Below are 25,465 nucleotides of genomic sequence, written 5' to 3'. Positions count from 1 at the left end.
TTATACTCGCCTATGTGTGTTTACCTTCAAAAAGGACAGTTTGTTTGTGAGGAGGCAGGTACATTTCAAAAATACAATGTGAAATTAACAAGGGACACCAACACCAAACAATCTCCTTGAGATTAAATAATACAAGATATCAATGGTGTTGTGGTAACTTGACACACAAAACACACACAAAAATATTATGGAGTAAAACACCAAAAAAACAAAAAAAAAATGCCTTGACCTAAAAAAAAAAAAAAAATTAAAAACCAACAAAAAAAAATTTGGTAAGATGTGACAAATCTAAATATATTGAAGCAATCCCAATAAATAATAAGGAAAGAAGTTTGTGAGAAGCCTGTGTGAATATGAGCAGCAAAACTACTTCATTCTTCTAACATTATAAAGAAGAAGAGAGTGCGCTGTATTAAACTATTTGAAACATTGCAGCGTGACGAAAGTGCTGTATCCATTCTGAACGCTAATTTTACCAGACCGAGCTGTTCCATCTCGGAATTTCTTCTGAGCATGCGTGGCACTTTGTGCGTCGGAACTGGCCACACACGGTCGGAATTGACGCGATCGGATTTTGTTGTCAGAAAATTTTATAGCCTGCTTTCAAACTTTGTGTGTCGGAAAATCCGATGGAAAATGTCCGATGGAGCCCACACATGGTCGGAACATCCGACAACACGCTCCGATCGGACATTTTCCATCCGAAAATCCGACCGTGTGTACGGGGCATTAGTGTACTGTGTCCTCTGCACAGTGTGCACCTAAAGCTACCTGAAGACAATTGGTGGTGTTCTTCTGCTCCTATTAATACCACAGGCAGGCAGCTACAGTATTTACAGTTAGTGTACTTTGTTCTCTGCACAGTGTGGACCTAAAGCTACCTGAAGACAATTGCTGGTGTTCTCATACTAATAATACTACAGGCAGGCAGTTGATTCTGCTAGCTGCAGTATCAGTATATATATACATCCCAGCTTTGTGCAGCTACATCTCACTGCAGGCCATTAGTATGTCTGGAAGGCCAACAAGGAGAGGCAGACAGTCACAAGCCAATAAAAGAGGGCAAGCAGGCTCTGTGTCTAGAGGTAACAGTGCTGGTCGTGGAGACGGTGCATCCTCATCAGCATGTGGCTGTGGGACACGCATGACCTTTTTTTCGGCAGCTGGCCGTGTTGAGCCACAACATGCGGAAGACTTGGTAGGGTGGATGACCAAGCCAAACTCATCCTCTTCATCCTCTCTCACCCAGGCTCAGGGTACTTTGTCTGGCAAAGCAGCTGCCAACGCGGCCTCTTCCCTCAGCTCAATGGCATCAGTCACTCCTTCCCTAGCCTCACCATGTCCTCCTGAGAAGTCCCCTGAACTGTTTGACCACAGTGTTGGGTACATGCTCCAGGAGGATGCCCAGCGTTTTGAAGGCTCAGATGAACGGTACCCAGCTAGAGGAAGGAAGTAACGTGAGCCCAGAGAGAGGGGGTGCACAAGAAGGACAGCAATCTGGCAGTCATGTTCCCCCAGCTGCAGCATACTGCCAGGTTTGCTCCAGTGATGAGGAGGAAGGGGATGATGAGGTCACTGACTCCACATAGGTGCCTGATAGGAGAGAGGAGGAGGAGGCACATCACCAACGAGGCAGGATACCCTCCACGGCCCAGCTTAAGGGCAGCACACCGACTGCATCACACCGCAGAGCTCCGCATGTGCAGGACGCTGCTGTCTCTGCACGTTATTCCAAAAGTTCTCTGGTGTGGGCCTTTTTTGAGACGAGTGCATCAGATCCCACCGCTGCTATTTGCAACATATGTCTCAAGCATATCTCGCGTGGCCAAAACATCACCCACTTGGGCACCACATGCTTGACCAGACATATGTCGACCTGCCATGCAGTTTGTTGGCAAGCGTACCAAAAGACCCACACCAAAGAACAAAGAGGACCTCTCCTTGTTCCTTATCAGCTGGGATCTCCAACCCCACTATACCTTCAGCCCTCTCTGAGACCTGCACTGAGAGGAATGAAGGTGTAGAATTAGGTGTGTCACAGCCAAGTACTTGGGGGGCAATCTGCTATCTGTACACCGAAGTCAGATTGTACCAAGCAAATTTCCCTGCCCCAGCTGCTGCACCGCTGAAAAAAGTTCGCTCCCAGCCATCCACATGCCCAGCGGTTGAATGCTAGCTTGGCTAAATTGCTAGCACTTCAACTGCTGCCTTTTCAGTTGGTAGACTCTGCCCCCTTCCGTGAGTTTGTGGAATGTGCAGTTCCTCAGTGGCAGGTTCCCAAACGCCACTTTTTCTCACGGAAGGCGATTCCGGCTCTCTACCGGCATGTGGAAGGCAATGTCTGGGCCTCGCTGGACAGGGCGGTCAGTGGTAAGGTGCATATTACCGCTGACTCATGGTCCAGCAGGCATGGGCAGGGACGTTAGCTATCCTTTACCGCGCACTGGGTGACTCTTCTGGCAGCTGGGAAGGATGCAGGACAGGGTGCAGTAGTGTTGGAGGTTGTTCCACCACCACTCCTCCAAAATTCTACTAGTTGTGATTCTGCCATACCTCTCTCCTCCACCCCCTCCTCTTCTTCTTCCTCCATGGCCTCTTCCTGTGCTGATTTGTCCTCGGAACCAGCGGTGCTCCGTAGGCGTTCTAGGGGCTACGCAATCACGCAGGCAAAAAGATGCTATGTGGTGCTTGAGCTGGTGTGCTTGGGGGACAGGAGTCACACTGGGGTAGAGATTCTGTTAGCTCTGCAGGGGCAGGTTCAGAGGTGGTTGACGCCACGCCAGCTTAAGGCAGGTATGGTGGTTTGCGACAATGGCACCAACTTCCTCTCTGCCCTCCGACAGGGACATCTGACCCATGTGCCCTGTCTGGCTCACGTCCTTAACTTGGTGGTGCAGCGGTTCTTGGGCAGGTACCCGGGCTTACAGGATGTCTTGAGGAAGGCCAGGAAAGTCTGTGTGCATTTCCGCAGGTCATATAATGCCAGTGCTTGGCTGGCTGACCTCCAAAAGGAATTTAACCTGCCCAAGAACCGCCTAATCTGTGACATGCCCACCGCTGGAACTCAACGTTGGCCATGCTGCACACACAGCAGAGGGCCATCAATGAGTACCTATGTGACTATGGCACCAGGACAGGGTCAGGGGACCTTATTTTTTTTCCCCACGCCAGTGGGCTATGATCAGGGATGCATGCACTGTCCTGTAACCATTTGAGGAGGCCACGAGGATGGTGAGCAGTGACAGTGCATGCATCAGTGACACTGTACCTCTTGTCCACCTGTTGGAGCACATGCTGCGTGAAATAATGGACAGGGCACTTGAGGCAGAACAGAGGGAGGAAGAGGAGGACTTCCTTACCTCTCAAGGCCCCCTTTATCCAGACAGTGTTCATGCATGCCTGCCGATCACACAGGAAGAGGAGGAGGATTGTGTCAGCATGGAGGTGGAGCCTGGCACTCAGCATCAGCAGCAGTCTTCAAGGGATCATTTACAGTCCCAAGAAACCCATGGACTTGTACGTGGCTGGGAGGAGGTGGCTGTGGATCATGTTGTCCTTAGTGACCCAGAGGACTCCGGACCAAATGCCTCAGCAAACCTGCATGGCTTCCCTGATCCTGCAAAGCCTGCGGAAGGATCCTCGTATTTGAGGTATCAAGGAGAGGGATCAATGCTGGCTGGCAACCCTCCTTGATCCACGTTACAAGGGTAAGGTTGCAGACCTGATGTTGCTGTTGCAGAGGGAGCAGAGGATGAAACATCTTTGGGAGGCCTTGCAGAAAGGTCTGTGCAACGTTCCCAGAGACTGGGAGGTTAAAAACTCCTGTCCTGGACAACGTGTTGCTGAGGCTTCGGTCAGTCAAAGAAGGAGCAGTGGAGAAGGTGGCTGCCTGACCGATGCATTCAGACATTCCTCCTCAACGATCATGCTGATAGCTTGTAAGAACATTTTTGGTTCTGGCCGCTGCCACCAGTGGCTAAGGCCCAATTTTTCACCCCCTGTTTAACAGGGACATGTAATTACAATTTTTTATGCAATACTTTGCAACAGGGTTCGTTCCTGCGCTCCAACTTGAGTATCTGTGAGGGGTTGCAGTGTTGTGGCACCAGCACCAGTGGCTAAGGCCCAATGTTTCAGCCCTTGTTTAACAGGGGAGTGTAATTACAATTTTTGATGCAATATTTAGCAGGAAGGCTCATTCCTGCGCTCCAACTAGAGTATCTGTGAGGGGTTGCAGTCTTGTGGCACCAGCACCAGTGCCCAAGGCCCAATTTTTCTGCCCCGTTCAACAGGGACATGTAATTACAATTCTTGATCTACTATTTCACAGCAGGGCCCATTCCTGCGCCCACCAAGAGTAACTGTGAGGGCTTACAGTGTTGTGGCAACACCACCACCACCAAAGGCCCAATTTTTCTGCCCCTGCTCAACAGGTGCGTGTAATTACAATTCTTGATATAATATTTCACAGAAGGGCCCGTTCCAGTGCCCACCAAGAGTAACTGTGAGGATTTACAGTGTTGTGGCACCAGCACCACCACCAGCACCACCACCAAAGGCCCAATTTTTCTGCCCCTGTTCAACAATGGCATGTAATTACAATTCTTGAACTAATATTTCACAGCAGGGCCTGTTCCTGTGCCCACCAAGAGTAACTGTGAGGGCTTACAGTGTTGTGGCAACACCAACACCTCAGACCCCTATTTCTGCTGAGTATATAGGGCAGGCCCCTACTTTCAAACATCCAACTTAAAAATGACTACTACTTGCAAACGGAAGGAGAAAACAGGAAGTGGGATGAAATCTACCCCTAGTAAGGGAAATTCTCTCCTGTAAAAGTTAATATGGGAAAAACGTGTCTCCTCTCCACTGATGCTTTATCACCAATCCTTGTTTCACTAAAAACCCCAAATTTTTAAAAAACATTTGTTATTGGGACAGAAAGTGAGGTGAAATCTTCTGAAGAGGTGCACAGACAGAAAAACAAATGTTACAGGGGTGATAACCCTTCCCTATGTTTTTCCAAAAAGCTTAAAAATAGATTTTTTGGCTGGAGCTACACTTTAAAAATGTACCAGCTCAAAATTACAAACCGATTCTACTTAACAACAAACCTACAGTACCTGTCTTGTTTGCACTGCCTGTATACTGCTGTTCAGAGTAAATAGGGCCTAGGGGCCCCACACCTTTCCTTTTTTTAATTTGGGTGCGGGGTTCCACTTAATATCCATACAAGACCCAAAGGGCCTGGTAATAGACTGGGGGGGTTACCCATGCTGTTAGTCGAACTGATTTTCATCCATATTGCCGTAACCCGACATTACATTAAAGCCGCAAGCAGTTTTAAATGACTTTTATTTCTTGTGCAGGGACTGTTCTAAGCACAGAAAACATGCACCACTTTACAGGCATACCATAGACACCCCCCAGGTACGATATTTAAAGGGATACTTCACTTTTTTTTCACTTTAAGCATCATTAAAATCACTGCTCCCAAAAAAACGTCCATTTTTAAAACTTTTTTTGCATTGATACATGTTCCCTGTGGCAGGACCCGGGTCCCCAAACCCTTTTTAGGACAATACCATGCATATTAGCCTTTAAAATTAGCACTTTTGATTTTGAACATTCGAGTCCCATAAACTAATGGGGTTCCAAAGTTTGCGGAAACTTTCGTTCCGTTCGCAGGTTCTGGTGCGAAACGAACCAGGGGGTGTTCGGCTCATCCCTAGATAAGATAAGTAAAAGTAGTTTTTACTGATATCCCAGGAATATATTGTAAGAAAACGTAACCCCTCTAGCGTATGGAAGGAGCCCCGTTGCAAGGATGTTTTCTTTATTTTCCCTGAGTTTTAACTTAAAAAGTTAATGTGCTGCATTGCAGGTATTTTAAACTCACCTACATTCTCAGAAATAGATATACAGACAGGTAGTCTTTGTACTAAGGCTTACCAAGTGAAAATCAGGTAAAATCTTAACGTATTATGACACAAGACATTAAAGAGAAAAATACCTGAAAACGTTGCATACGTTCTGATACAGAATGTATGTTACCAGCTGATAGTATAGCCAAAACCAAAGGCCTATTTAATTTATCTTGAAAGACATTCTAATGCTGTCAATATACAATATTTTTTATTGCAATAATTAGTGACTGTATCTGGCAGCAAGGGAGTTTAGACTTAAGCCAGCCATAGTTGGTCGAATCTCGGCCAGTTCAGCAGGGACCGGCTAAGATTCAGTCCATGTATAGGCAAACTAATTGTACCCAAGTCGATCCATTTTTGCATTTAGCTGTTTGCCTGGAGTTCAGCTTTAAGTATTGCAGCATATAGTTTTTAGTGCAAGGCTATAATTCTGCTTTGAATATATTTACTGACAAAGAAACAACAGATGAAACTAAATGACATTGTCTGCAAATTATTTTATCTGCATATGAACTGTGGTTTGTATTTCCAAAAGATAAAAGAACAAACCTTTCAATAAAAAAATAGCAGTGGTTAATAATCTTTAATCTCTGATAAGACTTACCATAGTGACTGCTTGAGTCTGCCAGGTGGTGAGCAGAAGAATGAAAAAGGTGTACATGGTGCCTCTCTGGTCTTCTGTACTGATGAGTTTCTGCTGTCCCATTATATATACCTAGAGGAACACATCCGCCCCTTATTTCCCAATGTTATTCATTTAAAAAGTAGGATGTGAAAACCTGTAAATGACAACAAGGTTTTAAAAATTTATAGAATGTGATGAGTAAATAGACAAACTGAATTGCTCTGTACACCGCATGTGATGTGTCTTTAGTTCAAACTAGGTGTTCATTTGCTTCATTTCACATGCACCTCTTATTTGGAATTTGCATATGAACACAGCATAGAATTTTAGCAACGCATGATCTAATATCTATCATTCACTCTTTGTAATTAGGCACTACGCCACTCCAGTATTACTATCTTACCAGTCTGTTATGTTCACACCCGGATTAGCGCAGCACCCCCCCCCCCCTTTTCTAAATTGCATGATTATTATCTAGATATGATATTCTGATAACTTTGTAAAATACTGTTAAACCTTCAGAGATAAACATAAATGTCTCTTTGTTAGATTTGCAAATGTACCTCCAACAGACTCTTCTTGCACTATCCGTATTTGGTTGGAATAGCAATTACTGAGTCCAGCTCCAACAGTCTATTTTTCCCCCAAGCATATTAAGTTGCAGGTCTGAAGGCATCCCAATGACCACCTAATGCCTCACAGGCACTTTTAGAGACTCTGCGGCCATCTTTAAGACATAAAATAAAGGTCTTTATGCAAAGCAAACATTTGATACTTACATGCCCTGTTGCCATACCACCACACTTGGCTGGGATGAATCTTGCTCAGAGATTAGCTGCATATGACACTGTTGGCAGCGTTGAATGCTGGTATCTCCTGCTGTGCTCCACCAGCCCCTAAATAATTAAATGGGCAAATAATTAATGGCAAATAATGGAAAAATGCACATGTAGCGCTGGTAGATTTACAATCTACCGCATGTTAGGTAAATTTAGTAATTTGGGCGTTAGGAAGGTAAAAGTTTGCCTCTGTTCCAGCTTGGCTGACGTTGTGTGTGTTTCCGTGCTGACCGGTGGGTGTCGCTGTTGCCACTGGTCAGGGTTGGAAAGGCAACGTGTTGAAGCGTATGGATGCTCCTCTGTCCCGGAGGCACGCTTGGTGGAGGTGGTCCTCTGAGTTGCATTCTGGGTGAGGGTATTTATGGGAGAGACGCCATGTTCTAGGGTCGGGGTTTTTACAGCCACCTGCTGGCCCTCCTGGCCGACAGGTATGCGTTAAGGAGCTACCTCGTGGTCCTCCGATCGGGAGGCCCACGATACAGCGGCGCAGGGGTGGGTCCAGAGGCTTGTCTGGGGCCTACCACTGCAGCCGAGGAATGGTCCTAAGCTGTCGGCCCTGTGTGACGAAGCTGGACAACTGAGGAGATCCCAGGGGAGGACCCGTCTTAGAGAGATCATTCGGCGTGCTGGTCTGTAGAGGGGCCTGGTGACTCGGTTGGGGGACGTATCCAAAAGAAGTGACTATACAGCATAGTGTTGCCGGCTCGGCTTAAAGATTCAGGCACTGTGACTGACTTTCACCCCAGAAAATCTGATACATCCTGTGGCAGAGGATCGTGTGGATTTACCCCTCAAGCAAGTCTGTGGCAGAGACTTTTGATTCGTGCTGCGTACTGGCTGCTAGAGAGAGAGGTCTATCCAGACGGGCAAGGAGTGTGTCCCACAAGGGGAGTACATTCCACATAATTATCTGAATTCTACCAGGACATTTGTCGCTAAGATTCTACAAGAAGACATTTGCGTTTCTCCTGAAAGTTTCCTTTTCCGCCTCTTTCCTGCTACTTCCTAAAGTTTGTCTGTTCAATAAAGCATTGAAAACTCACTCCAGTTTTGGTGCGTGTGTCGTCCAGAAGTAAACTCAATGGAACCCTAGACCCGGTGCCGGTGAAACAGAGGGAAGCAAAGTGAAGGTAACAGGCCTGCTTAAACGAGCAGCTCCACCGTGAGTTAGTGCAACATGTGGGGGCGTCATCAGGGATTTGCTGACCGTCAATTATTACAACCCAGTGGAGTGTTTTACCGGGAGTTTACAGAGAGAGCTGGACTTTGAGAAAAAATTTTCAGGAAGAGGAAAGGTTAAACTGCAGGACTTTGCTTTTGAGTGCGTAGACGCTGGGTGCCAGAAAAGGCCCAAGAGTCTACGTGACTGGAAGAACAAGTGGGAGGAGTTACCCTACTTGCTACCACGTGGGACGCGTGTATGTGTTTGGCGCCAGAAGAGAGGAGAGGCCTCGTGATCGTGCTGAAAAGATCAGAGTGTGGCCATGTCTTTTCCGGCATTGCAATCAGTTGTGGGACCCAGAGTGTTCCCTGCAAGCACCGTGATGAATAGACACACATAACACACCTTAAGTGTGCTGAATGCTAAATGATATTTCATCAAGACAACCTTTTAAACGAGGGGACTGATCACCAAAAGGTCCCTGTGCAAGATCAGTTTTTTTGGTCCCTTATTGAACTGTTGCCCAAATAAAAAAAGCGTATTCAATGTGTATAAATAGCAGATAGCTAAATAGTAGAATAGACAAACACTCTATGGATTCAAGAAGAAATCTGTATTTCTCAAGAGCGATCAGATGAGAAATGCTGTGTGAGTGACCCCATCTAACTATTTCAAACTAGTCCAAGTCTGTCCAAGTCTAAGTGGCTGCAAAAGGAGTTCCAGTACCTTCCAGACCCAAATTAATATAAATACTGTAGATTGCTAAGGTCTCTTTCACACTGGCAGACTCCGCCAGTGGATCCACCTGCTCATCGGGGAATCTGTCAGGAATCTGTCCGCTGGTCCCACTGAGCAGGCGGATAACAGATCCATGCAGAGTGGACATGGATACAGCCCTCTTTTCTCTATGGGCAGTTCTGACTGTCATCCGATCTGATCCCCCAAAGCGATGTGGAATGGATCCCCATATGTCTGTTAATAGCGGAGAGGATCGGATGTCCTTGGGTGTGAACGGATACATGTCCATTTACTTCTGCCCCTCCATAGAGAGTAATAGATGGTCTGAACAGGTCCGCCAAAAAACTGACAGTGACTGACCGTGTGAAAGGGGCCTAACTCCCAAAGTGCTTTGTTTAACTGTAAAGTATTCACAGATGGTATGTCCACCCTTGCTGGCCTTTCCTTCTGAAAATATATTCTGTCTGAGACATCAAAGTGAAAAACTGACTTAGGTAAATTAAAAAAATAATAATTAATATGTGGTTTGGTGTGAAGATCTTTATGATTTTATGATGGACATGCCTTTTTGTACCAAAATAAAATAAACTGTCACAGGCGCATGCACGCAGCTGGGGATGGCGTCGGTGTAAAGCTTCAGCTCTGCTCCCCGCTGGCCTAACAAACCCCACCGGAGATGCCAGTGAGCCCCCCCACATTCACAAATAACCTGCCGGACTCCCACAGCATCACTGACCCAGTGGAAGACCAGGAGAAGGCTCACAAAACCCCCACAGCCGCCCGTGAATGGAGGCAGTGACAAGGCCCCAGCTCCACTGCCCGCCGGATGGACAGATCCCGTCAGAGCACCCAGCAGCCCTCCTCACAACTGTCACACATCCAGCCGGACTCCCGCTGCCTCCCCCCATCCGGGAAAAAGACAAGAGGTAAGCCTAAAAACCCCCATTCCTGCACGCAGACACAACCACATAAGCAGGCTGCATGTCCAAAATGGCGGGGGGGGGGGGCCCCAAAGCACACACATGTGCTGCAGTCAGAGACACAGCCCCAAGATCTGCCAGGACAGAGCTCGATGAAGGAATTCAGTGCCAGAGCTTCTTGGGCTGTGTCCATGTCCCTGGATAGAGATATATTCTCCTCCCAGTCAGACCTGGACAGAGCACTATGTGACAAGCCAAGGGAGCATGGAGGACGGATCACCCTCTCAGCCCGTGGCACCACCGCCAACTGAATACTCACGGGACCCATCTTGTTGGCAAGGTTTTTCTCCCTTTTGGAACAGGGGTTTGAAAAAGCAAGCAAGCGCTTAACCTCGGACCTGAAACTTACATTTCAGGAGCTGGGCTTCCGCATAGGAACAATAGAGAACACATTGGAAGACACCATTACCAGAACCAACCAGAACACTGAATGTATTGAGGGCATACACAAGAGATTGGACGATGTGCTAAATAAAATAGACGACTTGGAAAATCGGTCCCACAATTACAATTTTCGGGTGCGCGGCATCCCTGAAACCTTTCTTGACACCAAAGCTATCATTAACCACTTAAGGACCAGCCTCGTTTTGGATTTTAGGTCTTTACATGTTTAAAACGGGTTTTTTTGCTAGAAAATTACTTAGAACCCCCAAACATATATATGTTTTTTTTTCTAACACCCTAGAGAATAAAATGGCGGTCGTTGCAATACTTTTTTTTGCACCGTATTTGCGCAGCGGTCTTTTAAGCGCACTTTTTTTGGAAATATTTTAATAGTAATTTAATAATTTTTGAATAAAAAAATAAGACAACAGTAAAGTTAGCCCAATTTTTTTTTTATTTTGTGAAATATAATGTTACGCCAAGTAAATTGATACCCAACATGTCATGCTTCAAAATTGCGCCCGCTCGTGGAATGGCGTCAAACTTTTACCCTAAAAAATCTCCATAGGCGACGTTTAAAAAATTCTACAGGTTGCATGTTTTGCGTTACAGAGGAGGTCTAAGGCTAGAATTATTGCTCTTGCTCTACCGGTCATGGCGATACCTACAGTAACATGTGTGGTTTGACCACCGTTTTCATATGCGGCACACTACTCGCGTATGCGTTCTCGTATGCGTTCGCTTCTGAGCGCAAGCTTGTCAGGACGGGGGGTTTTTAAATATTTCTTTTTATTTTTATTATTTATTTTACATTATTTTATTTATTTTTACACTGTTTTAAAAAAAAATCACTTTTATTCCTATTACAAGGAATGTAAACATCCCTTGTAATAGATAAAAGTATGACAGGACCTCTTAAATATGAGATCCGGGGTCAAAAAGACCTCAGATCTCATATTTACACTAAAATGCAATAAAAAAAAAAAAATCATTTAAAAAAATGACATTGAAAAAAATATGCCTTTAAGAGGCGTGGACGGAAGTGACGTTTTGACGTTGCTTCCGCCCAGCAGTGTCATGGAGACAAGTGGGCACCATCTTAGCCTCACTCATCTCCAGGCACAGCACTGACAGGACGCGATCATCTCCGCCGCTACCGACGGCTCCGGTAAGCGGCGGAGGGCACCGGATCGCAGCGGGAGGGGGGGGCCTCTCCTGCCACCAATAAAAGCGATCTTGCGGCGAATCCGCTGCAGGGACCACTTTTATCGTGAATCCGACCGCCGCACGAAAATGGGGATACTGGGGTTATGGCAGCTAGCTGCTGCCATAACAACGGTATCTGCCGCCAAAGTTTGGACGTACATCGTCGTGCGCTGGTTGGCAGGTGGTTAAAGAACTTATCCACCATCTCATCCCTGACATACCTTCCCACAAGATGGACTTGGACAGAGTTCACAGGGCCCTGACGGTGCCCCGGGAGGATGGACTGCCAAGGGACATCATAGTAAAGCCTCATTACTATGCGGTCAAGGAGCAAGTTATGTGAAAATATATTACTAAATATAAACTCACACTGATGGAAATAACTGAATGATAATGAAGTGCAGCTGCTGTAAACAAGGTGCTAATCACTTGAATGAATGTGGATAAAAAAATACGGCGCTCGCAACACACAATATAAGTGAAATCAACAAAAAAAGTCCAAATGAAAATCCAAATAAATGCAACTAAAGTGTAAGTCCGCAACGAAGTAGGAGCAAAAAATGCTTCACAAACTTGCAGGAGTACAGCAACACCCCTTTTTGCATCCCCACTCACCAGATCAAAACATCAGCTGATTGATCGGTGTAGATTTCCAATGGGAGGCTCTCAACAGGATATGCAGGCACCCAGAAATGAAAAGAGGATGGACTAATAGTGAAGTACTGTTAAAAAAGTTGATTTATTGCGCATAGGGATTGGTATTTACAAGAAGAAGATTAAAAACAGGCATGGACACAGAGCTGTAAAACCAGGAAGCAGCCACTCATAGCATGCGTTCCACGGGCCGGAAATGACGTCAATCGAAACAGGAAATACTGTCAATGCATTTTGACCTCCCTCAGGGCATCATCAAGGACCTCATTTCCTGCTGGTAATGCTGTCCTTAAATACTGGAAGAGAGACTCCCCTAATGAGAACCAATCAGAATGGCATTGCGGCCATCTTGTTGGTTAGATAAAAACTGTCGCTACCATGGATAGAGCAAAGTCCATAGGAGAGAAAAGGTCGCCATGGACCTGGTTAGAAAAAAAAACCTAACTTAGAAAAAAGTTTTGTCGTCAATTCCGGTGACATGGTGAATTAGTGGCAAATATGAAAATACAAAAAATGCTTAAACTAAACACATGAAATAAATATAAAAAATAAATGAAATAAAAAAATATAAATAAAAAAAAAAAAAAACTAAAAATGAAAAATGAAGATGAAAAAAAATATAAAAATAAAAATAAAAATATGGCAATGCCATTCTGATTGGTTCTAATTAGGGGAGTCTCTCTCTCTCCCAGTATTTAAGGACAGCATTACCAGCAGGAAATGAGGTCCTTGATGAAGCCCTGAGGGAGGGCGAAATGCGTTGACGGTATTTCCTGTTTCGATTGACGTCATTTCCGGCCCGTGGAACGCATGCTATGAGCGGCTGCTTCCTGGCTTTACAGCTCTGTGTCCATGCCTGTTTTTAATCTTCTTCTTGTAAGTACTGATCACTATGTGCAATAAATCAACTTTTTTAACAGTACTTCACTATTAGTCCATCCTCTTTTCATTTCTGGGTGCCTGCATATCCTGTTGAGAGCCTCCCATTGAAAATCTACACCGATCTATCAGCTGATGTTTTGCATCTAATCCACGTGTGTGGGACACCGTTTACAGGCCTGAAGTGACCCCTGGACTGCAAAGCTGGGGGTCGTCCTGATTTGGTGAGTGGGGATGCAAAAAGGGGTGTTGCTGTACTCCTGCAAGTTTGTGAAGCATTTTTTGCACCTACTTTGTTGCAGACTTACACTTCAGTTGCATTCATTTGGATTTTCATTTGGACTTTTTTTGTTGATTTCACTTATATTGTGTGTTGCAAGCTTTGTATTTTCTTTATCCACAAGGAGCAAGTTATGGCCAGAGCCAGAGAAATAGCTCATCTGCAACTCCGGGATCACAAAATCCAGATCTTTGCTGACATTTCACCGGCAACTATACAAAAGCACAGAGCCATGAAACCTTTGCTACAGCCCTTGATAGCCAAAAATAATAAATACTACTGGGCCTTCCCTTTTCGATTGAATTTCACTTTCCACAACAAGAAAAACTCTTTTTCCACATTTCCGGAAGGTGAAGTTCTGCTGAAGAAACTGGGACTTATATCCATGGGTCAGGAGAGACCCTCACACACCCCCCAACCCGGGTCACCTACCACCAAGCCCATGCAGAGTCCTCCATTTTCAGTGTGGCGCTCCACCAGAAGCCAAGCCAGGCTCAAAAGTAGACCCCCCATGATAAAGAAGAAAAAAAAGGAGGCTTCTGGGTCAGATGGGACCTTGTGGAGTGAATTTTTCTTCTGGTTGTTTTTCAAAATTTTTCATTGATCCTATGGCGGGATCATAGATGGAACATTTAGAAGGCTTCCTGAAATTTCATTGCTAAAAGAGGGAATGAGAGACCCTGGGATTTATGTTTTAGGCATACTGCTGTGTTTCTCTTGTTTCTCGAGGGTCTTCTGATTCTTACAATTATAGCTCCTTATGTTGATGTTGACAATTTTTAAAGACAGGTTGAGGCCAGTGGTGGTAGTTATGCACCCAGTTTGTCTTTGTTTCTCTCCACTAGTGAGGGGACCGGAGCCAAACCAGGTCCTGGGCTTTGCCCAGGGTGACATTTGTGGACAACCAGGGGGACTCTTTTCCCTGGTCTAGAATTCATTTGATTGAATTTACTGTCTAACTAACGCATAATATATGTTGATCTCTTATTTGCAGGACAGATCTCCAATAGAAACTCTTCTAACCTTTTGTTTCTTTCTGAGTATAACCTTTTTTTTTTCTTTTCTTTCTCTTAACCTTTACCCCTTCTCCCTTCACTCCGGGTCTCCTTGGACCTAGGCCTTCAGCTGCTGAACGATACGGTAAACCGGGAAAGGCGACATTCTAGTGAAGACTGGTAAGTGAGTCCTCCACTTTCTTTGTGCACCATGGCAGACAAGACTACCAGGGTCTCCTTCAAATTTATCACACACAATGTTAAAGGGCTGAATTCTCCGATAAAGCAGAGGATGGCCTTCCAACATTACAAATCCCTAAGGACAGATGTTCTCCTCCTTCAGGAGACACATTTTCCACCAACCTACAACCCAAAATTTTTGCACCACTACTACCCCCATTTTACTTGGCAAAAGGTCCAGGCAAGACAGGAGGTGTTGCGATCTGCTTTTCCAAGCGGGTCTCTTTCTCACTGGAAAAGAAGATTTGCGATCTGGAGGGACGCTATCTAATGCTGGTTGGGCATCTGGAGGGCTCCCCAGTTTCACTGCTCTCCTATTACGCTCCTAACACAGGTCAACTTCCTTTCTTTAGAATTCTGCTTCATGCTGTGTCCCCTGACCTAAAAGGGATTGTACTCTTAGCGGGGGATTCTATCACTTTTTTACCAATCCTAAAACGGTGCCCCTCTTCCCGGCAAGTAAGATAGTAGACATGACATGGTCAGACCACTCTATGAATTGGACATCGTGTGACTCTTTACAAATACACAGGGGTCCTACCCCTTGGAGACTGAATTAATCACTCTTGAGTAATCCATCAGTCTGTTCTGACATAGAACAACACATTAAGGAATATTTTACCTCAAATAAACCAGAAGCCAACTCTCCAATGATCAACTGGGAGGCCCACAAAGCCACGATCAGGGGTTACCCGTCTCAAGAAAAACCCAAACGCTCTTAACCACGATAAAGAAAAAGAGTTGTCTGACCTACTGACCCGACATAAGCAAAATCCAAACTTAGACCTTAAAGACAAAATAGACTCTATCCGGCTGGAATTAAATCTATGTTTGACAACGAGAGCAGAAAAAATTCTTAGGTGGTCCCAAGTCTCCTTTTACACACTAAAGATAAAGCAGGGACCATGTTAGCTCATAACCTAACACCCCTAATCCGCAAAATGGAAATCCCTTAGCTTAGATGCACGAATGGCACCATGACACAAAACTCACAAACGGTAATGAAATTGTTCCATGATTACTACTCATCATTATATGGTGTAGAGGAGCTTGCATCCACGGGAGCCATAGATGGTTTATCAAGGATCTCCCCCTCTCTTCTCTCTCGACCTCTCACCGGGAGATTTTGGAGGGGGAATCACAATAGAAGAGGTGCTGGCGGTAATTAAACAAGCCAAGACCCCGGGGGTGGAGTCGGCAGCCAGAGCTGATGGATGTGTGAGAGCTGAGCTCTGACATAACGGGTGTCTTACAGCAGCTCACAGCTCATTACACCAGCTAAAAAGCGTACCGACAGACAGAGAAGGACAAGGGGCACACAGCAGTAGTGATGTTCAAACGGAAAGAGGGAGAGGGACCGAGAAAACTTACCAATTTCTTCCCTCCAGACACGGGACGAGAAATCCAAGATGGCGCCGGCACCAGGAGCCGTTCATCAGTCTCCACAGCACACACAGCCAGCCATCCATCGCCATCCACGGGTGAGTCACGCTGTACAGACCATCGATTGCCATCCTCCCCCTTTAGCAGCCCTGTGAAACAAAAAAGGAGGATTGAGGAGGAAGGAGAGGCCCGGGATGGCGCAGGGACAGTGGGGGAAGAAATGGAGGAATCCTCCTCATATGCCCAGTGGCTGGATGCATTTCCCACATCAGGGCAGCCCATCATAGATACCACCATGAAAGAGATGCTGCAAACCCTGAGGGGGGCCCCCCAATGTGATATGGCAGCGTTTATGCATTCTACAAAACTAGAAGTAGCAGCAGTAACCAGCAGAGTGGAATATGTGGAGCAGAAAATGGAGGAATTCACATTAGCACATAATGAGTTAGTAGATGCACACTTTAACGTTGAGGAAGAGATCAAAACCATGCATCTTAAAATAGCGGACATCGAAGACAGGGCCCGCAGGAACAATATCAAGTTTAGAGGGGTCCCTGAGTCAGTCAAACCAGCAGAGCTGACTGCATACCTTCAAAAGCTCATGGTAATGGCTCTACCATCACTAGGCTCTGCGGATTTAATAATAGACAGGGCCCACAGACTACCAAAATTATCCTTCCTCCCTGATCAGATTCCCAGAGATGTCAAAGTGAGAATTCACCTTTACCACGTTAAGGACCAACTAATGCGCTATGCAAGACAAAACCCCGCCATCCCTGATCCCTTTGCTGGGATTGCATTGTATGCAGACCTGTCGCAAGCCACAGGTCTGGCAAGACACAATTTAGTGCCGATTACCAAGGTCCTGAGTAACCACAAAGTCATCTACAAATGGGGCTTCCCTGCCAAACTTATTGTGGAAATGCACAACGAATCACATGCAATCTCATCAGTAGACAGAGGAATGGAGCTTCTCCGAAAATGGCATTTGCTGCCTGCGAATGGAGAACCAGCGGACCCCGACCCCCTCCATGAGAGAGGAGCAAGTAGTTAACCTACCCAGGATTGTACTACATGCTAGTAATCTCCCAACAGCATAATCCATGTACCAGATATGAAACACACCTGGTGCCCTCAATCTGCACAGCGAGTGTAAAGTTTTAGATCATACCATCCGTTGTTCGGCTGTTCTTTGCCTTATTTTTCTTTTCCCCCTGTGATAGTCACCCTACCGAAAGCTGGCAAGGACACATCAATCTCCCAAAATTTCAGGTCCATATCACTTTTAAATTCAGATCTTAAAATCTACGCCAAAATCTTAGCAAACAGACTAAAAGATACTACCCCCTCTCTCATAGGACTGGATCAGGTTGGATTTGTAAAGAGTAGACAATCACCTGATGGAATGAGAAGGATGTTAAACCTTTTACAACTAGCAGAGGTCAACAAGACACCTAGTACATTTCTGGCATTAGACGCTGAAAAAAGGCCTTCGATGAAGGTTACCTATCCAAGACCTTACACAAATTTGGAATCTCTGGCCTGATCAATTCAGCAATTATGTCCCTGTATACAAACCCCACAGCGAAAGTCTATTCATCTAGCCTTCTTTCAGACCCCTTTACACTATCTAACGGCACTCGACAAGGATGCCCCCTATCCCCAATAATATTCTCATTGATTATAGAGCCATTAGCGGAATATATCAGAGCTAACGACACCATAGAGGGCATCAAAGTAGGCTCTGAATGCCATAAGATAGGACTCTTCCCTGACGACATCATACTAACTGTAACTAATCCAAACTCATCGCTACCCGCTATTAAGTCCCTCTTACACAGGTTTGGACAGGTTTCTTTTTACAAGGTCAACACAATCAAATGCTATGCACTGACCATCAATATACCTAATGAAGAAAAACCCGGGTTAAAGGAAATTTTTCCCTGCAACTGGGACCCACCCTCCATTACATACCTTGGTGTGCAGCTGACCTCTTCTTCTACAAAAATCTATTCATGCAACTACCCTCCACTATTAGCAAAAATGGAGGAAGAATTAAATCAAATTAGTAAATTACAACTCACATGGTTGGGGAGGATAGCTGCATACCAAATGCAGGTATTGCCCAAACTACTGTATATCTTCAGGACATTACCCATTCCTGTCCCCCAGAAATTCTTTACACAAATAGAAAGGAATTTGAGAAAATTCATATGGGGGGGTAAACATCTTAGAATTGCTGTAACACAGCTATATAAACCCAAACACCTTGGGGGCGTAGACCTTCCCAACGCACAACTATACTACAAAGCAGCGGTACTGGACCAAATGCACTACAGGTTTTCCTGTCAAATGGACAATCATTGGTCAGATATTGAACGGACGGTTACACCAGGTCACTATCTCCCAGCACTGGCACTAGCTGCTTGCATTCACCATAAACACAAAACTCCACCTTATCCAACTATACAAGCCACTATTGCTGCGTGGTCTTCTATGGTAAACTCTCGGTTTGCTGATATCCCAACTCGCAAATTGACCACTAGCAACGTATGAATATTTAATCCCTAACTTCTCGGCCCAAGCATGGAGGAAACAGGGTGTACACTTCTCAACAACTGACTTGGCTAAGCAGAGTGCAGTGGATAAATATAGATTGTACCAATTAAATCACTACTCAAGCTCCAACCCAACCCGACCCGACCAATAGAAATTCCACAAATCCTATGGAACTTCCTGATCACTAAACTCTTGATCAATCACAAAGGAATATCCCTGTTTTACAAATTTTCCACCCCCATTTATTTACAATCTAAACTACCCAACATGGTAAAATGGGAATGGGAATTACAAAGAGAATACCCCTTGCATCAATGGCACATAGCTATAAAATACAATAGTAAGACCTCAGCATGTGTAGACCACTGGGACAATGCACAAAAACTTTTACATAGATGGTATCTTACGCCTTCGCGCCTGAACAAGATGAACCCTACTATATCATCACTATGCTGGAGAGAATATAAGGCCACGGGAAGTCTACTCCATGTATTCTGGAGCTGTACAGTCATACAGTCTTTCTGGACAAATGGTCAATCCCTCATCCTAAATATTACTAACATAAACTATGCCCTTAATCCTGCATTCACATTACTATGCTTGGGTATCAAAAATTTTCCCCCCTCTAGTAAGGAAAGTAGTCATCCATATACTGTTTGCAGCATGCATATCAATAACAAAGGAATGGCGATCACAATCACCCCCTAAAATAGAAGAGGTAATCTCTAGAGTAAATGCTCAATATACAATGGAAAAAATGCTTGCCTACACCGAAAGAAGATCCCAGTCTTTCCATAAACATTGGGAGATTTTGAGAACCTCTCAGTATGCCTCCTCACATTCATGAGATTTGACTAGTAATTACTGATACTTTGAAGCAAATGTAATGCCGAATGGTGGTGTAGACCAATGGCAGATGCGATCACCCCCGAAACAGTGGATGTATTAGAATGAGCTTCTCACTGTGGTGTGTTTGATATGCGGGGAACACTCTGTACTAATAAACTAGTTAAATCTTTGTTCGTAATTTCTGACAATGCGATGACAGAACTTACTACTCTTTGTCCCTCCAGTGACCCTCACTAAGGTCCAAGGTGGGCTACTTTGTGACAACCCAGCAAAAAGCCTGTTCACAGTGTGAACCCAAAGGGGGTGACAGGCCGTACCTCATGTTGAGGTCAGAATCTTTAGCCATATTTGTAGCTCGAGCATCCAAGTTACTGTTAATATTGTAGTAAGATCTGCATTTATTACTCACCTTGTACAACCTTTGCAATGTAGTTACTGCATGTCATGTTATGTACAATGTGAAAATCAATAAAAATCTATTGGTTAAAAAAAAAAACAAGCCAAGACCTTTAAAACTACAGGCCTAGACAGCTTCTCCGCAGCATATTATAAGAAATTTGCTACTCAGTTTTCCCCCCATCTTCTACAGTTCTTTACGACAATAAGAGATGGCGCAACCCTTGATGCAGACTCTAACAAAGCTAACATATGTTTGATACCTAAACCGGACAAGGATCATTCTGACATAGCCAATTACTGTCCAATATCCTTGATCAACAACGACCTAAAACTCCTGACCAAAATATACGCAAATAGATTCAATACATTTTTAATACAATACATTCACATTGACATTCACATTGACCAGGTTGAATTTGTTTGGTAGACGGACCATAGACCTGGCATGCTATTGTCACTGGACCTACATAAGGCCTTTGACTCCATATCCTGGCCCTTTCTGTTCCACATATTGCGGAAATGGAATTGTGGACCGAATTTTCTTAACCTAATGACTGCTTTATATTCCAACCCATTGCCTAATATTATTGGGTTTGGTTGTACATCGGACCCTTTGCAAATCAAGAGAGGAACTAGACAGGGATGTCCTCTGTCACCAATCCTCTTTGTGATAGCTATTGAGACGTTGGCAATAGCTATCCGATCCAATCCCAATATCCACGGTATTGAAAGTGGCGGCAAAATGCACAAATGTGGCCTCTTTGTCAATGATATGTTACTATTCATATCGGATCCTATCACGATCATACCCAATTTATTTGCCGTATTCGATTTTGGAACTATTTCTGGACTGAAGGTAAAGTAATTGAAATCGGAGGCTCTAAATATAAATATCCCGGAAAAAGTTTTAGACTATACGACCATTCTTCTCATTCAAATGGTGTACGCAGGTGCTCCCGTATCTTGGAGTCAAACTGACTTCTGACATTGCTACATTGTATCGGACAAATTACACTCCTCTTTATGACTCCACAGAGCTTGACCCTAAACTTGGTAAGCGCACAATATTTCCTGGATGGGTAGAATAGCGGCCGTTAAAATGACAGTTCTCCCTCGAATACTTTACTATTTTCCTTCCAATTTCAGTTCCTTCTGTTTTCTTCAGGAAGTTACAATCCCTGATCTATAAATTTATTTGAAACAAAGGGGGCTATCGGTTGGCCCGCTCTACACTGTATAGGTCTAAATGGCGAGGCGGACTGGGAGTTCCGCATTTCCTACGATGCTATAGAGCGGCACAATTGGTCCACTTATATCAAATTTTAATGAAAGATATAGACTTGACTGGGTCCACTTGGAGTCACAGGCCAGCCCCACCACCCCCCTAGATCTCCTCCTGCGAAAGAGCGCCAGTGCGGTGCTGAGCCCTACTTTATCCCACTCCCTACGTTTGTGGGACACAGCATGTAAACGGTACCCCTTAAAATCACCCCACTCTCCAGTGGCTCCACTATTCAACAATCCCCATTTCATCCTGGGCCAACAGATTGCACAATTCACCTGGTGGGTCAACAAGGGGCTTTACAGAATTGCTCACTTTATAGATCATAAGGGGGTAAGACAGCCCAATTACTTTAAGGAAACCTTAGAAATGCCCCTACAGAGACATTTTGTCTCTGCCAAATTATACACTTCCTACGAACCTTACAGAGGGATGAGGTAGATATCACCACAAGGACTTTCTTCGAGAACAGGTGTGTGAAAGGCCCGGAATCACGGGGAGGGATCACGGAATTATACATGTTCATCAATCAGGGTACCAAACCCTCCTACTAAACGGCATGGGAGGCGGAACTAGGGGAGATAATTGAGGAGGAGGTGTGGACGAAATGGTCGACCAAGGTGCACAAAGACATACTCAACACCTCATTGGTGGAGGTGAATTATAGTGTTATCACGCTGGTACCTTGTTCCTACAAAGCTAGCAAAAATATACCCTGGTACCTCCTCCCTATGCTTTCGGGGATGCGGACAGGAAGAAGATATGTACCATGTCTGGTGGTCCTGCCCGAAGGTCCGACGGTACTGGATTAGTATGTTCAACCTAACCTACTCCGTGACCGGACAAAATATACCTAGAAGGGCCAAAACGGGGTTGTTCAGTGATCTTCCAGAAGAGAACCCCAGACATCTGCGCACTCTCATATCTTTCATCCTTTTAGCGGCCAAAATAACTATTGCACGTGCATGGAAATTGCATGTAATCAATATTGCCCTGGTGAAAGACAAGATATCATGGATCATGATCAATGAAAAACTGACTAGTATCCATTGGGATAAGCAAACTAGGTTTGAAAAAGTTTGGTACCCCTGGATCGCTTATGTCCAGGCTCCTTGAGGCCGTGACAGGCTTGTGAGGGGAGACCCAGGGTAAAGGGACCCACCCAACTCTACTCTTTCCTGATTCTTCCCCCACCCTCCCCCCCTTTTAAAATCTTAACCCCCCCTTTTTTTCTTTCTTCCTTTCTTCTTTAAATTTTCTTGTTATCAGCTCTGTAATGCTGTGTGGCAAAATTTTGGTAGGATGCCACTAGGAGACAGTAAAATCTCCCAGCTACACTATATCCTTGATTACTATGTTTCAGTGATGTTAACTGAGTAAGGAACACTGATTTTATTGGATTTTGCATCCTTGTCGTGACAATTTTATGACGATTATTTGAACATTAGTATGTTGATTTAAACTCGTAACAAAAACAAACAAAATAAACTGTCACATTGTCATATAGGTTCAACCAGAACTTTAAAGCCTAAAATTACCTTCAGACTTTAGAGAGTGTTTTACATTCCAGCCTTTTACAGTTGGATCAAGGAATGGCTGATGGTCCATGTTCAGTGGAAATGTGACTGTGTGAGCATTACAGTATCCCCTTTCTCATAAGTCTCTCCCTCCCTCTTTTCTTGGCACAAGTTATCCTGATGTGGACTTGTACATTTGTAAGAAGAGCTTCAAGTCAGTAAAATAAATCCTATTTTATAAATCCTATTTATATGCAAGTTATTGTCATAAAAAGTGTTTGGGGACCCGGGTCCTGCCCCAGGGGACATGGATCAATGCAAAAAAAAGTTTTAAAAACGGCCGTTTTTTCAGGAGCAGTGATTTTAATAATGCTTAGAGTCAAACAATAAAAGTGTAATATCCCTTTAAATTTTGTACCTGGGGGGTGTCTATAGTATGCCTGTAAAGGGGCGCATGTTTCCTGTGTTTAGAACAGTCTGACAGCAAAATGACATTTTGAAGGAAAAAAATAATTTAAAACTACTCGCGGCTATTGCATTGCCGACAATACACATAGAAGTTCATTGATAAAAACGGCATGGGAATTCCCCAAAGGGGAACCCCGAACCAAAATTTAAAAAAAAATGACGTAGGAGTCCCTCTAAATTCCATACCAGGGCCTTCAGGTCTGGTATGGATATTAAGGGGAACCCCGCGCCAAAAAAAAAAAAAAAAAACGGCGTGGGGTCCCCCCCCCAGGAGTTTTTGACAATTCCTTTATTTAAATGCTTCTTCTTTCTTCTATCTTCCTTCATCTTCTGGTTCTTCTGGTTCTTCTGGCTCTTCTGGTTCTTCCTCCGGCGTTCTCGTCCAGCATCTCCTCCGCGGCGTCTTCTATCTTCTTCTCCTCGGGCCGCTCCGCACCCATGGCATGGGGGGGAGGCTAAGGGGGTAAAAATGTCAATGGATTTTGTTCAGACGAATTATTGGCCCTTCTATTTGTACCTTTTTGCTAACTTAACTATTTATATGCATTTGATCAGAAAGATTAAAAATCACCTCCTTATCCATCAGGATGGCTTACCTATAATCAGTTTGTGGCACTGCTTAATAAATGCTTAACTTCCCTTGGTGTTCAACATTTTAAGATCAAGCCCAGTTTATTTCGTACTTCAACTTCATACTTCGTATCTAGGTTAGGACTTTTTGAAACCTCTATTAATCGATTGGGTGGTTGGAAAAACAAAGTGCTATTAACCACTTAGCGACCGCCCTTTGTACATTTACTGCGTTAGGGTGGCCACTGTGTGCTGGATCACGTATCCAGCCAATGATTAAGCTGGGACCCGCTGATCGGCTCAGTGATTTAAGGAACACAGCTCTGTGTCGGACAAGCGATATTGCTGTTTTTTAGTTCCTGCAAAGCAGGTAAAAAAACGACAAGATCACTTAGTAAAAGCAGTATACTGTACATTACACGCATTACACATAGTTAGGTACACAGTTCACGCCTTGATTGCGCCTAAATGTCAACCCCCTCCCAACCAGTGTCATAAGTACAGTAACAGTATATAGTATTAGCACTGATCACTGTATTAGTGTCACTGGAGATGTCAGTAGCAGTTAATCAGTTCCCCCGCCCCCCCCAGCATCAGTTAGTGATCGGTCGCTGCACTATCGCAGTCCCAATATAAGTGATCGCTGCCATTACTAGTATAAAAATAACGATATATATACCATAGTTTGTAGATGCTATAACGTTCATGAAAACCAATCAATACTTATTGGGATTTTTTTTTTTTAACCAAATGTAGCAGAATACATTTTGGTCAACACTTATGAAGAAATGTTATTTTTGTATCACTTGCCGACCAGCCACCGTCATTATACTGCGGCAGGTCAGCACGATCCCACAAACCGTCATAGCTGTACGTCGGCTCCTTTAAGAGGGACAGCAGGTGCACGCCCGCTGCATTGCAGGAGTGCCGATGATCGTAGCCGGCAGTCGCGATGATTGACGGCCACGCGCGATCGCGAGCACGAGAGGCAGAACAGGGACGTGTGTGTGTGTAAACACACAAATCCCTGTTCTGTGAGGCGAGGAGAGCTAGGAACCCACGATCTGTCATCTCCTATAGTCAGTCCCCTCCCCCCACATTTAGAAAACACAGTCAGGGAACACAGTTAACCACTTGATCGCCCCCTAATATTAACCCCTTACCTGCCAGTGACATTTACACAGTAATCAGTGCATTTTTATAGCACTGATCGCTGTATAATTGTCAGTGGTTTCAAAAATGTGTCAAAAGTTTCCGATGAGTCTGCCATAATGTTGCAGTCCTGATAAAAATCGCAGATCGCTGCCATTACTAGTAAAAAAAAAAGATAATAATAAAAATGACATAAATCTATCCCCTATTTTGTAGACGCTATTACTTTTGCGCAAACCAATCAATATACGCTTATTGCGATTTTTATTACCAAAAATATGTAGAAGAATACATATCGGCCTAAACTGAGGAAAAAATTGCTTTTTTTAAAAAAAATTGAGGATATTTTTAGACGGCTTTCACACTGAGCTGCCCAT

The 25,465-nt window shown here is 44.5% G+C and overlaps 1 protein-coding gene across 1 annotated transcript in view; it reads right to left on the bottom strand.

Moving 5' to 3' along the window:
- LOC141107735 (olfactomedin-4-like) overlaps positions 1 to 6,683 on the bottom strand; it is a 33,451-nt gene extending 26,768 nt beyond the window's left edge. The window contains exon 1 of the mRNA XM_073598661.1: positions 6,532 to 6,683. Coding sequence (XP_073454762.1) covers positions 6,532 to 6,633 — 102 coding nt within the window. The 5' untranslated portion in view covers positions 6,634 to 6,683. The remainder of the gene's footprint in view (positions 1 to 6,531) is intronic.
- Between the last annotated feature and the right edge of the window lie 18,782 nt (positions 6,684 to 25,465).

This window comes from Aquarana catesbeiana, linkage group LG09 (assembly GCF_042186555.1).
Source record: "Aquarana catesbeiana isolate 2022-GZ linkage group LG09, ASM4218655v1, whole genome shotgun sequence".
NCBI classification, from domain to species: Eukaryota; Metazoa; Chordata; class Amphibia; order Anura; family Ranidae; genus Aquarana; species Aquarana catesbeiana.
The sequence above is the reverse complement of the archived record's forward strand: the minus strand, read 5'-3'. Positions and strand labels throughout refer to the sequence as shown.